This window comes from Poecile atricapillus, chromosome 6 (assembly GCF_030490865.1).
Source record: "Poecile atricapillus isolate bPoeAtr1 chromosome 6, bPoeAtr1.hap1, whole genome shotgun sequence".
NCBI lineage: Eukaryota > Metazoa > Chordata > Aves > Passeriformes > Paridae > Poecile > Poecile atricapillus.
In genome coordinates, this window is record NC_081254.1 from 22,995,050 (window position 1) to 23,009,958 (window position 14,909).

At 37.9% G+C, this 14,909-nt stretch overlaps 1 protein-coding gene across 10 annotated transcripts in view; it reads left to right on the plus strand.

Moving 5' to 3' along the window:
• CPEB3 (cytoplasmic polyadenylation element binding protein 3) overlaps positions 1-14,909 on the plus strand; it is an 80,849-nt gene that overhangs the window by 53,140 nt on the left and 12,800 nt on the right. For all 10 annotated transcript variants that reach the window (XM_058841155.1, XM_058841160.1, XM_058841156.1 and 7 more), the window contains 2 exons: positions 404-571; positions 2,365-2,454. In XM_058841155.1, the coding sequence (XP_058697138.1) occupies positions 404-571; positions 2,365-2,454 (258 nt within the window). The remainder of the gene's footprint in view (positions 1-403; positions 572-2,364; positions 2,455-14,909) is intronic.

Sequence of the window (14,909 nt, forward strand, 5' to 3'; positions counted from 1 at the left end):
TGTACAGCACTCAAAGGACTGTCCTGCTCTGCAGTGCAGTGCCTTGAGGGATCTTGAGATCTGTTATGGAAGGTGTAAATCTCTAAGAATTGGTTTGAAATGTAAATCTTGCAAATGTTATTTCTATAGCTATGACACATATCTTCATCAGACAACTTATTTTTTGTTTTTATCCATTCACATGGGTTTGTTTTAAAGCTAAATTAGGTTTTTTGTCTTGTAAGGGTTATACACTTTTGGAAAAATAGAAACAATACTAATGAACGTGAATTGGAGAACTGGATCACCAAGTTGGGTCCTTTAATGCAAGTTCTATTAAAGTAAATCAGTAAAAGTTTTTTACTGAAATATTTAATTCTCCGGGAAATAGCGTTAACTACAGATCCTACAAAATCTGTTGCAGGTCGCTCTTCACTCTTTCCTTTTGAAGATGGCTTCCTAGACGACAGCCATGGTGATCAGTCGTTATCCTCGGGTCTCAGCTCTCCGACACGCTGTCAAAATGGGGAAAGAGTGGAACGCTATTCTAGAAAGGTGTTTGTTGGAGGTCTTCCTCCTGACATTGATGAAGGTACTGTGAATCACTTGCATTGCTGAGATGTGGGAATTGGCTTTCATATAATTGCGATTAAAAAGGTCAGATTTTCATAGAATCAAATGGATTTTCTCAGGCGTGTCTTTTACAGTGCTCGTGGCCTTACTTAGAACAAACACACACTATCACCCCCTGCAGCACCTGAGAATTTACTTGATGTTCTTGGGTACTGTAGATCAGAAGAGATGGAGACACAAGTGGCTGCATAGCAGGTCTTCTGATCTGCATGTCTTCCCACGACTGTAATGTGGGAAAGCTTAAAAAGGGAACTTAGTGGGTACTGTCTCTCCTCCATAGTCTTTTTCTATTCTTGGATGTGGTTGACTTTAAAGACTTTCTTAATGCAGTCCTTACCAAAATACCGTGGGCTTTAAATAACCAGCTCTTACACCCAGCATGTATGCAGGGTTCAGATGATAAATATAGGGTAATAATATGGTTTCAAAGTAATGACCTGCTTAGCAAGGGTGGTCAGAGTTTTCTCAATTATTATCTGCTCTACTTGTGTGTGCCCCCCCCAAACCCTTACTCCCAAACTAAAATCATGACCATTTTTGGTGTATTTTTCAGAGCTGGAATATAGCTGGAATCTACCACTGTTTAGCTTCAATGGGCATACACAGGAAATCTGAGAATGCCTTATAACGAAAAGAGGGAGATGTCTGGTCTACTAACCTGAAGCCTAAACTATGTACAGTTTTAATGAAGAAATTGTACGAGTTGCCAATCTACAGGCAATTTACAGACACCTCAAACGCAGTTGCCATGTCACACCAAGAGTTGCAGGGCTGTTGTATGTGGTCTGATGGGTAATCTGGGTTTGCAGCTGTAAGAAGCAGCAGCCCAACAGGGACAGCTGATGTGAACATTGCTGGGTCACTCAGAATCAAAATACGTGCCCAGTGTATGCCCAGTGTGAGGAAGTAAGATGGTCACGCTCTTTCCTGAGAGGTCTCCTTCAGCAGCCCTTTCTCCTTCAGCTCTTCAGGTACACAACATGTGTATTCTGTCTCCAGATGCTTGAAAAATCTGGTGTGCAGTTGATGGGGTCAGAGAAACTGGACACATCTCAAACAGCAGTCCAGAAACTGGAAATCCCTCCTGCCTTTTCTCCTGATGGCTTGTTACTCTGATCTACCTAACATCACATTAGACACAGTTTTAAACTAATTCTTTCTTTAAAGTACATTTAAAAATGTATCGAGAAAATAAGGTTTTTTTTCAAACATTATTTAAAATACTTCTTTTCTGAAGGATTTACGTGTGAAACTATAGGGTAGCTCATGATGTATGTTACATGGTAGTTCCCAATTGATGCTTAAAAAGTGATGAAAAAACTTGGTAATTCAAGGCAGATTTCCTGAGGGGCCTGAGGAAGGTGAAATGCCCACAGTGGCGTGACCTGCTGCAGCCTCTTTCTAGGGCAGGCTGCAAGGAGCAGCCGTGCTGACATGGAGCTCCTCCGTCAGTCCCATGTGGCTGCATCTGACCCTGCTTTGTGGCTATAATTAGAAATAGACCGCAGCTGAAGCATATTCACTTCTGATAGATCATGTTTGCATTTAATCCTGCTGCAGACTTCCATTAGTGGAATGTAAAATCACTTTTTTAAGCAGCCATGTACAGCACAGAGATGAAAGAATATTTAGGCATCCTCTATGGACGTTATTGCAATTTTCACTGTTGTTGTTTTGTTTTTTAAGACCTTTTTGCCTTGCCACTGTCAGTTTTTATGTTCTCTCTAAGGTGCCTCATTTGTTTTTTTGCAGATGAGATCACTGCCAGCTTTCGTAGGTTTGGACCTCTTGTGGTGGACTGGCCTCACAAAGCTGAAAGCAAGTCATATTTTCCACCTAAAGGTAATTAGTTTAAAATACACTTAAGAAGGCTGTTCTGGTAAAAGGAAATTACATCTGCAATGTGGCAGTCCACTGTAAAGCAAATTTTTGACTCTATGGTGAATTTTCTATCTTTCATCAAGCATCTTTTCAGACACTGTCATGAAGGGAAGAAAGTTCACAATTTGCTTATTGAAATGTGCTCCTCTGTGTGCACTTCTTTGGGACACCTTGAACCCTTGAATGGTGCCTTAATTTGTACCAGCAGTAGGTAGAATGCAAGTTGCAGGTGTTTCCTAGTTTATTCTGTTGTGGTTTGCACCCACAACCCATGGGAATAAGAGCTGGAAGTCACTTGGATTGGGTCCCTGGGTTGGGTGCCCAGTGTTTCACAGGGAAGCGACTCCAGCGAGTGCTGTGACCCAGGAGCCGCGATCCTGCTCAGAAGCACGAGCTCTGCGCCAGGGCTCCCCGGGCACTGGAGCACAGAACGGGCTCTGCTCAGAGGGCACCAGGGCCACAGGGATGGGCCAGAGTGTGTGCAGGTGGGGCAACCCCTTATCGGTCAGCACAACGATATGCAGACCTGTTCTGGGTGAGAAAGAACCGTTTATGGGAAATCTCTTTTGGGGGGTACTTGGCTAAATCAAACTGCTCTTACTGTTCCCTGGTCTCTCTGATTTTGTACAATACATTCTGCTCTCTTTCACATCTGCCTCTTGCATGTAGTTCCTGAGTTTGCTCATGATCTGAAACAGTAGAAGGAAGTACACAAAATTTCTGGTCTATACGCAAAGATTTTAATTTCTCGTTGACCCTGGAAGCCCTTAATTGCTCATTAAGGCCACTGGCTATTTTGGCAGAACAGTGGGCTGTTCAGTCAGTGAACTAGCTAATCCTGCAATATTTTGATAGATATATTTTGATTGTAAAAACACACAAATAAAAGCCAACTTAAATTATTTGGAAGCTTAATTGCTGGAGGCAAGATAACACCGTGACATATACTTGCCCTGTGAACAGTACTTGGGACACTTAAAATCAGAAGAGGAACCTATACATGCTTCCTCTTTCCTGTTCCATTCTCACCACTCAGCCTTGCTGTCAGCAGTTATGCAACATCTGTTCTTGAATTTAAAAACAAGCAGCCTCAAAACCAGCAAAAAACCACCCCAAACCTCAACCACACTGCAATATTCCCAAGGACATTTGGTAAAATATATGCTTTTCCCTTTTTATGTTATTTTTAAAGATCTTTGGGGTCTTAATGGTTAATGAATTCTGATTGTGCCTTCACTCATAAGGTTTGTTTTTTTTTTTTAAGTAGAAAAGCCAGCTTCTCCTTGTCCTTATTATCTCTTAGTATTCTCTACTTGTTTTCCCTTTTTTATTTTTTTCCTCTTATTAATTCAGCAAGGAACTATTTGTTAAATTAACATGGGACTTCCAATTTTGATTTTTCTGTATCTGATTGTGGACTAGTTATGCCTTGGCAAACTTGTAAAATATTTTTGAGTAAGATCTATTTTAGCAGAAGACAAGGGAATGCAGCCTCACTTCTATTTTTGTCATGATTCTAATATAGGAAACAGCTTTCAAAGCCCCTGCCAGTTGCCCTGAACGTCTGTCTGAAAGTGCTAAACAACAGTCAATCCCAACTGTTCCACATTTATTTATATCTGACTTCTTAGTTATCAGTCAGGGCTGCAGCATCAGACATCCTGCATGCCTGGCTCTGACATTCGCTTTACAGTCATGGTGAGCTCCGTAGGTCAAATGTACTTGATTTACTATGATCCTGTACAGGCAGCACCTACCCAGAAGACAGAATATTATTTCCAGGAGTCAAAGGGTAAAGTTTGTATGTCTGTTCTAATTTTTTCACAGATTTTTTTGTCGGGTTTTTTTTTCCCAATAAAGAGTACTTACTTTTCAAAGTTACTACGGAATAATTTTCATAAGCACCACAATAAAATGTCTCCAATGCTGGTTTTGATCAGAAGTTCCTTTAGACCTAAAATTTAAGTTGGTGGGCTTTGATTTTGGATTTTTTTGTTTTACTTTCTTATTTTAAGCTGTTTTGGTGCATTATTGGATGTTTCCTTAAAAAATGCAAAAAGAGATATTTGAAATTATGCTTTGTGCAAAATTCAGTGAGACTTATTCAGCTGTCAAGTCTCATGAATTCAAATGTTTTCTCCCTTCATTTTTCTAGATTTCTTGTTGCATTTCATGTTGCATTGCTAGTTTGTAAATTCTCTGACATTTTGAATATGAGTCTTTCAAATGGAAAACATGTCCAAAAAAACAAAGGACAATTGAAATTATAGAGGAGAGGACGAGCTTGGGTTTGTATGCTAGCAATCTTGAAAGAAAACAAGAAAAATGAATTGTTGGAATGAAGTGGGGATGATGCAGAGGCTATTCACACATTGATAAAGCCTGACCTTCAAGGCTTCTCCCACCTCCTTGAATGTTCCCCAGAGGCAGTAAAATTGAGCCCTGCTCTTTCTGAACATATGTCATCACCTCCAGATGGACTTCAGTGTCCTTTTGATGGATGGCCTTTTCCATTACTGGAGGGTCAGACCATTGGGCAGTGTCTGGTGTTTCAGTAAGGTTCAGGATTTTTGTCTGTTTGCTTTGATAAGCGTTCACTGAAGAGGTTTGGGGCAGACAGCATCAGTAGGTGATGCCATGGCTCAGCACAGTCACTGAAGTTTTATGCTGGAGCTGCTTCACACCATGGTTTTCTGTCTTCAGCTACATCCAGGTGATGCAACATTCCCTGCAGTCCAAAGTGAATCAATACAGATTTCCAGCATCCACTTGTTGGTATAATTTATTGAATTTTGGAATGTTTGCTATGCTGGTGCAATACATTAATTCCCTGTAGTCTCCCTGTATTAGGAGCACTCCATAGATATTCTTAGGGCTAGGAAGAGAAGGCTGCAGAAACCATTAGCCATGGCTAATCTGATCAAGCATGAAATCGGAAAGATTAAAATGTTGCTTACAGTCTAGTGACCTCCACCACCACCCACCAGCCCCCCTGAGGGCTTTATCTGGTTAGTTTAGTGAGCGAGTCAAGCCGTAGATGTGTAGTCAGTTCCAGCAAACCTTATTAGCTAATTTATTAGTTGGTGGGGTTGATTAGCTTAGCTGCAGTGGCATGTAAGCTATCATTGGGACCAGCTGGAGTCAAGAAACATTCCTTCAGCACTGAGCTTGAGCAAAGAAGGTTTTCCTGGATTTGGCATCCTGAGCAGGATGGTGTCACCACAGGTCTGCTTAGGCATGTTACCTCATATTTAGTGCTGGGCCTCCTGGACATAAACATTAGTGTGTGAAATGATGCTCAGCTGGGATCTCCAGCATGATGAGTAACACCAGGCTTATACCAGTGTGGTGTCAGCAGTGCAATTTGGACCCTGGAGGATGACACAGCAACACAGATGTATCTGCAACATATTCCAGGTTTTCCTGTTTTCCTGGATGTTCTAGGGGGTTATTACCCTTACTGAATCTTGCCTGACAGCACAGAATACACTGACCACTGTTTGTTAAAGCAGTCTGGCTTTGTCAGCATTTGAGTTTTGAACACTGTAACAGCAAGCCCAAAATCATTCTGTAGATCAGGCACACCTCACCTTGGTTGCCAGTGAGTTCCATATTTAGGTTGCCGAGAGATCAGGGACGCTCTTGTCACTGCAAGTGAATATTGTGCACTTGGGCAAGAGAAACTGCCAACAGCTGACAATGCGTGTAAGAGGCTCCGATTCCTAGTTCTGAACATCTGCATTGTTGCCTTAACATTTCTTTTTACCCCTCCTGTGCATTGTAAAGTTTAGCACCATGTTTTTATGTTTGAGTCATGCATGAGGTGGTTTTTAATGCTTTGCCTCTGAATAAGGCTAATTCATTCCCGTTGCCTGAGAAGTCTGTGGATTACTTCCTTTGGCATCTGTTTGGATATGTTACTAACCGAACTGGCAATATTATAAATGCCATGTCTTGGTCTTGGGTAAGCAGATGCCCAGTTCATAATGTGTTTACTTGGCTTTCACCCCAGAGTTTGGGAATTAAATGTGGTTTGTGTTAAAGTATCTTCCGAGTACCTATGAAATGTTGAGAAATAGAGAAATATGTATTAAAGGATGCTAATGAAAGTAGTTGCACATTACCATTTCACAGTCTATTTATCTCTGTCAAAATCCAGATAATTCATGTTTTATTTAAATAGAAATTGATGGGGTTTTCACTTATTTGCTGGTGTGCTGAGTTAAGCAATGCTTATGCTAACTACAGTAATTTTTCCTTTCCTTTTTTTTAATTAAACAGATGGTGCCAACTGTTTCAAAAACATTTTTTTCAGTTGTTTTTTCTTTAACAGATTGCTAGCTTTAAAACAACTTTTTAAAAACTCTTACTGGTTTTTTCCTTGTGATAACTATGATTTTTCTAGTAATCACTAAGAACTGCACCATGTGTTTTAAAATGTCAAAAATTATGCCAAATTTTTCCTTTTTTTTTTTTTTTTGTTTAGAAGGACTGGTGTTTGGATAGAGAGGAGCATTAGAGCTAGAAAATGAATCATGGCAGAGCTTGAAGATAGTATGAGTTTGGAATGGGAGCAATGCTTTGGATTTACAGTTGATTTAGTTGTGTGATGCAGCAGTCTGATCCTTTTATGTTTTCCCTATTTTTCAGTTCATTATCCTGTTATCTGATAAAATTAAGCACATTTGTCCCTACTGCTCCATATGGGACACTAGGATGAGGGAGATCTCATGAAAAACAAAACAAAACAGTGTAAGCAAAGGTGCACAAAGTAATATGAAATTATTCTCATGCTTTAATTTAAAAACAATTGGTAGGACAGACAGAATGAGCCTCTCTATTTCTCTCCAAAGTACTGTTTAGATGGGAACACTGTTGTTGTAGTCTTTTGACTGATCTTGATTTCATGGATGAAGACCATTTCCGTGGTTAATTCCATTGCCACTGCAGTAGCAGTTGTAGTTTCTGCCAGAGGAACAAGAGAGAACAGTTGCAAGGAGAAAGTATGGAGTCATAATTCCAATTTCATTAGTTATATTCACAAGAAGGTATCTGGTTTGTCCAAATACAGCAGGCTGTTCAAGAAAACTGCCTGGCTTAACTGATCAAATATGATACCACCACAGTCCAGCATGAAATGCCGAGCCAATTTTTGTATTTAAAATACTGAAGTCAGATATTGTAATATTTGTTAGAATGGATAGGGAAACTGACAATCCCTATCCAGAATGACATTGTATGGCAGAGTGATTCTGGGAGGGTTTTTAGATGTTGCTTATGTATGTTCCAACACGTGTGCAGTGTCAGTTGTTTACCCACTGACATCTAAGGCCATTTCTGTAATTTGTAGTCCCTGTGTCTTCCCACAGCAGGGCAGCATAATCCCAAATCAGTTCAAGTTACAAAATGTGTAGAGACAAAATGCAGTACACACTAATGTGTTCTTCTGTAGCTGTGTGACCTTACTTGATTTTGCAGAGAATTTTCTTTGAGGTTTTTGGTGGCTTTTGTTTAAGCCTTCATTTATTAAGCCCTTAACACTGTTCCCTGTCCTAAATGTTTGAGGATTCTTGGTGGTGTACTGATAATGATAATTTTTAAATATCTGTCTTTGAGACTGCTGTGCCAGGTATCTAAGAGCATTCAAGGAGCTTGCTTCATGTACGAGAATTTCTGTCTCTAAAATGATGCCATTTGCAGCTTCTTTTTCTAGGGGAAAACAAGAATCTGGTGAGGCAAAACACAAAAGTATTTTTGAGCCATCCAAGCCTAGGCAGAACAAATCTGATTCTGAAGTAGCATTGCAAGATTATTCTCTCCCAGCTTTCATGTTGCTTTCAACAGATCCTAATTTCTTTCAGAATTGCTAGGTTGCTGTAGAAGAAACCAAAATTTTTAGCAAGCATTTGACCCTTTTTCAATAATTTGTACATATCTAAGTCCATAAAGAGTTATCCATGTTTATCTGTACAGGTAAACAGACTACTTTTGTCAAATGGAAGGAATATTTGTCTTATTCTCATTAACCTCTCCTAAAACCCAACCAGATTTTACTGTGGGTTGTACATCTCATCCCTCCCCAGCACTAATTTTATTAAACGTTACCTTTTCTTTTGTTTTATAAATGGAAATACATGAATTGATCTGTAAGTATTATGGGCTTCAGGATAAAAGCTGTCCTTTGAATAGTGCTGTTGAGGACTTAATATTAATTGTGCTTTGTAGTAGCTTATGCATCTTGTTTTGCTAATGATTTGTGAAGCACCAAATTATCCTTTCAAATCATTGAAGTATGTTGAAGGGGTTGTTGCAGGTGGTGGTGCAGAGACTGATTCTGTACTAGAACTACAGCATATTCATTGTTCTGATGGTCATCTAAAAAGTAAGTTGTTCCCGACTCCCACCCTCAATCATTTGTAATTATTTAATGCATTAAAAACTTGTGCTCTCTTCATGAAGTCCTACAGGTATTATATTTATAAAATTATGTATTCAGTTCCTAGGATCACTTCAGTGATTCTACCCCTAAAATAATGATGCAGTAGTCTAAAACTGGTGCAAGATCATTGGAATACAAACATCATAAATTTATCAAAGGTAATACCCCTAATTATACTTGTGTCCTCTCAAATCAGAGGTTAGGACTGGCAGTGTGAGTATTTCATGTGCTGGATATGCTGTGGGTGCCTCTGCCCAAGGCAGCTCTCAAAGGCTTGGAGCAGCTCAGAGCTGGTGTTTCCCTTGGCTGTCTCAGTGTTGTGCTTGGCAGATTGTGTCTACTCCATACCATGCAAATCCTACTGGTTTTGGGACCTACAATGTGTCTGACTACTGATTTATACCAAGGTGTAACCAGAAGTTAGCTATATGCCAGTGGAGGGTGGGCAGTTTCATTAATAAACACATAATTTTTTTAGAGGATTTCGTAAGTCCAGTATTTTTATTATTGTTTTTTAATATACTATTCTGATCTCCCAGGGACATGCATACTCTTACTCACCAGAAGCAGTTTTGGGTTTTGTTTGGTTTTGAGAGGAATTTGTTGTTCAACATAATCCAATTTTGGGAAAAAATCCTTCTGTTATTAAGGAGGGTTTTTCAAGCTGCATCTTTTTCTTACAAAGACAAGAAATTTTAACAAACCAGAACCTGAAAACAATCCACATGTGAGTGAACATTGAAACCAGTTATGAGCAGCAAATGACAAATTGATTACTTGATTAAAAGAAGGGAATCCAAAGCTTAGTGCTGAAGCTCTGCATTCTGCCTTTAGAAATGTTTTACAGCTCACAGGAGAGTTACAATCATACAAAAATCAGAAATATGTTACCAGCTTCATCTGTGCAAATGACTTGGGGTGTCATTTCTTTTTGATTGAAGCACTTTACTTTGAAGCTCTTGACAACAATCCCAAATATTTTGTGTATCACAGCTCTAGTAAGTGCTGCTTGCTTTCTTCTTTAAAAATAAATCTTAAGAAAAACATATAATTTAAAGTGAAAACTATTTTTATTGTAAAACCCAATATCAAATTTAATTTAAAATAACTGAAATCTAGCTAGCCTGGATTTTTGGACCAGTGCTTTCTTCCTCTGAAAATTTACTTTACCTCATGCTGATATTGTGCTTAAAATAGAAGCTGAAATCAAGCGTTTATATTTCTGTAGAATTTTTCCATGTTAATGTTGGTTGGAATAGGACTGGAAAATGTTTTTTTTGCAAAGAAGAGTAACAAGTTTTGTTCAGACTTGGAAACTGATCTCTCTTGAGCCATCTGTTCAGAGTAAAAGCAGCAGCAGCAGACCTGACCCCCTCCAGATGATGACCATGGGCTGCTCTGCCCAGAGCATTCACCATTGCATATTGCCCATGAAAATCAAAATTTAAGAAATTCAATTCTGAATTTAGTTGGGTTTTTTATATTTACAAGTGTGAATGCTTGGTTTTTTCCATGCTGCTGACTCAGTAAATTTCACAAAGATAGCTTCCACTTCATCAAATATTTAGTCTTTGTCATATGAAATTCATGTAACTACTCTTATAACTACAGTAACCAAATTGTATGTTAGAGCCTTTCTTTTATGTTTTTATACCCTTTAATTCTGATTTATGGCTGCTATAGATCATGTTGCAGTCTGAAGTCTGATGTTGAAAATGGTTGTGACCTTTGAAAGAGGAGACAACACTATAAATTTGCTGTTGCAATGTTTTATACTAGTTTAGAAGTAAAATACCAGATAAAGAGAGGCTTTAGTATGCCTGTAGACTATTCTTTTGGTTAACAAACCACAAAAAAATCCAAGTAATTTATTTCAGTCTTTTTTAATACAGGTGGGTGGAAGTATTTTTACTACAGGACAAACTGAGATGGCATATGTATACTCTTCTTTTGGGGATTTTTAATCCATAAGTGGTGAAAGTAAAGTAATGATGGCTAGAAAATCCTTTCTGCTTCTTGACATGTTTTGGAACTGAAAAGACTTCATAAATCCTTAGCTGCATATATTTACTACAGCACTATAGAAATGTCCTTTCGACTGAGGAAACATTGGGGCACCTCTCGTGTGTCCCACAAATAATGCATGTCCAGAAAACAGAGGTTCTGTGGGTGGATTTGGTTTCTTCTTCCACTGAAATTGAAGATGTGGAGAAAAATGCTCCATAATATTTGAGACAAAATAGAAGGTTTCTGTTTTTCTCTGTTATTCACGGTATGGTAAGATCATTATTAGTAAGGGTTAAGTGTTAGTTTCAATTCTGTTAGTGATCTCATGATGTGGGCTATTTAGTGCTAAGACTGGAATTATGAAGACATGCAATTTATTTTACAGAAGCTACTGATAAAGAGCCTCAGTTTTCATTCAGCTCTCCTCTATGAACCACTCCATTGCTGCCTTTTCTTGTTATGTCTCCTGTCTTCCATTTGACATGTACGCTTCATTTTATTGCTATTAAGATTCAGGATCCAATTATTTTTCAGTGTAACTGAGGATATAGAGTACAGTCCTTTAATTAAAATCAAACAAACCCTTCCCCACTACCTGTCTGTAATGTGGAATATGAGGAATTTCTTTTGTATCATACCAGCCAGGCTTAGTCTGGTATTCATTAAAAACATGTAAAAATGTAAATGTACAGAAATAGAAGAGTCACTGTAAGATTCTAGACTGTTCCTATTTCTTATACACCTTTGTTTTTTAGAGAAAAGAATCAGCTGACAGGGTCAAACACTGCCATATAAAATTAGACCGACTAAAAGAAATTAATCTTTGCAGCCCTGACTAATACATAATTTCACTCTTCTGCAGTAGCTAAGTGAGATTACAGCCTTTTCTATTTTGAGGTTTCTTAAGTATTTAAAGTCTTTGAAGTTTTTTAAAAATGCAGTCATGTCACTGCAATGTTTAAAGGAAAGTCTGCAGTTCTTTTAACACCTCGGATTTTTATTTTTCAAAAATGAGTTTAATTTTTAATAGTCGTTTCATCTTTGGATTTAGAAATGTGTTTTATTCATGTTTAAAGCATCTTCTAATAAGATTACTAAGGTGACTTTGAGCAATGACCCTTGTCATCACATTAACTGATTTAGAAATTTCGTTCGCACTGTTTCTAAATGTTCCTTTCCTGTGGGCTTCTAAAACAACTTTATTCTAAAAGTTCTAGTAAATAAAACCATAATTCAGTTCAAAACTATTTTTTAAAATCTAGTAAAAAAAGAAGAAAAGAAAGTGAAATATATATTTCATGAAAAAGTTAAGTCTATTTAAATCACTTCTTTGAGGCAGCCATCTTAGCCATCTAAAAATAACCCTAAAGAAATGAGACTAGAACATTAATTTTCTTTGCCATTTTAACTCCATCCTTTTTTTTACCTAACATGAGGTAGATTTATATATTGAAATACTTTCATAAGAAATCTGAGGTCAATGCTAGATTTTACTGTAATCCAGAAGCTTATAAAAACATCAGAAAAGACACTCTAAATGGATGAAAGATGTGCTTTGAAGGTAGTTCAGCTTGTTTCATCAGAAGTGGTCCTTCCCTTTTGCAGGTGAAATCAATGCATGTGACTACCCAAAAGCTCTTCTGACTTGCTATGCAGAATGTAGAGAGGAAATTCTTCTCTTCATTCTCTTAATTCTGCCACCCAACCTCAGTGTTATAAAGCTGAAAACATGTGACCCTTCGATTACAGTTCCTGTATCTAATTTTGCAAGTCGGCTGAATTTTGGGAAGTATGGTTTTCAGATCAATTACATATGAAATCAATAGATGATATGCAGACGTGACATGGAGATTCAAATACTCTTTGACCTATAGCTCTTCATTACAGTATTTCACTTTGTTTGAAAAGATCCCAGATTCTAAGAACCAGAAATAGGTTAATCCTTCCCTGTTGGCTATATAACATTTGCGTGCCAAAATGCTGGCTTTGTACCAGAAGATTCAGCACATGGTTTATGCATTTGAACAACAATTTATTTACTGTTGCTCTCAAATGCAAGAACTTAAATTATTAATTACTATGAGTCTTCACAAGTTGAGCATAAAATGGTACCCTTCAGTTGTTATAATAAAATTGAACTAATTCACAATTAACTGAAATTCCAAAGAAAAACTCAATAGAACTCAATCCACTCTGGACTTCATTAGGTGAGAGACCTGTGCTGTTACTCCATTAATACCTTTCTGAAATAATCCTAAATAATTTTTAGTCAGGAATAATTCAGAAACAATCCTTTCTGAAATAATCACTTCATAACTAGAGGCTGTCTAGACAATCTTTATTTTCATAATGTTTGTAATTAATCACTTAAACTGAACAGAGTATAAAAATTCTAATATAACAAACGTCATCCCTACCTTCCCCCATGGGTTACAAAACACAGTCAGTGATTTCCTTTTACTCCACTAAACTGTGCCTAACCATGGAGCTGTAAAAGGAAGGTGTTACCAGATTTAGAAGAATAAAAGAAAACCTTTTCTTTTTTAAACATGCTCTTTTCACAAATGCTGTGAAGTGCAGTCAGGCTTTTTCTGGTGAGCCATGGCAGGCATGAAGCTGGATAATCTTTAACTCTTGAGAAATATTTTGCTTTAGGTCTTTTCTCATAAACTCTACCAGCTGTGGCTTTTTAAGTTAAATGGTTGTCCACAGGGCCAGTAAGTTTATTTTCTCTCATATGCCTAATACATATAATGCACGTTCTGCCATATCAAGGTACATGAGTAGTTCTTTCCAGTTAATAACAGTGAGGAAGGATGAGCAGAGTACATGCACTACTGGCTAAAACTCCAGTATGACTGCCTGTAATTTGTACCAATGTGCCAGTTTTTAACATAAAAGTATGAATACCACGATCTTCTTTTATAAGAAAGGCCAAGTAGGTACCTTAATACACTTTCCATCTAGCATATTGTTTTGAAGAAAGAGGTCACTGACGCCTTATTACAACCCATGCTTTCATTGATACAGAAAGGTTCCCATCATTAGAGAAGATAGGCCAATGTTGGTATTAATTGAAACAGAGATTTATTTTTTTTTCCTGGCTGTTTAGGCCGGCAAAAATGCTTTTATGAGACTGTAACAACTTTATTTAGTTCCAAGCCTATCTTGCATTTTAAGTGGCAAACTTGTTTCAAGCTTGTGGGACACAGTGTATTTGCCAGATTTTCCAGTTTATTCTCAGCAAGGTTAACTGAAATTAGACCAACTGGACTAAATTACCCTTTCATATGGAAATTGTGTCACTGTTTAGATGTCAGAATAGGACACGTACAAAGGAGCTTAGTTCTTATACTGCTTTCTGTAAAGTAATGAATCTTGGAACTCAGGGTCGAAGATTTCCTAGGCTGGCTTCATAAACTAGGGAAATTAATTTTCTCCTCATCCTCCCTCTGCTGTACCCTTTGAAAAGTTGTAATGACTTTTCTTTTGCCAAAATAAATTGTAGCCTTTTCCCAGAGAATTGCAATGTTTATTGGCAGTACTGCAGTGATGTGTTGCACCAACAGCAGAGGAGGAGCAGGATTGCTTCTGCTCTGCCAAGAATCCAAATATCTGTGGATAGAGAATAGCCAGCTGTAGTCAGGTTCCTGGTTTTTGAGGCCTCAAATATCTTGCCTCTTTTACTTTATGGAATGTGAGTCAAGAACAGCCCCTTGAGCCCTCAAACCTGTTAAGAGTGTGTGGTCAGGTAAGAAAGGAGCACTGCTAAAGTTTGGTTGCAACCTACTACCACAGTTTGCTACCAAAACTTTGCCAAAGAGTATTAAAATTTGGAGGTTTACTTCTTGGGAAAAAATTGATACTTTTTAAAGTGATACAATATTTGTGAAGCACAGGTAGGAGAATATGCTGAAGCACAGGATGCTGGGGAATTTGAAGCAACTTTAGCGTTGTTAAATTGCACCTA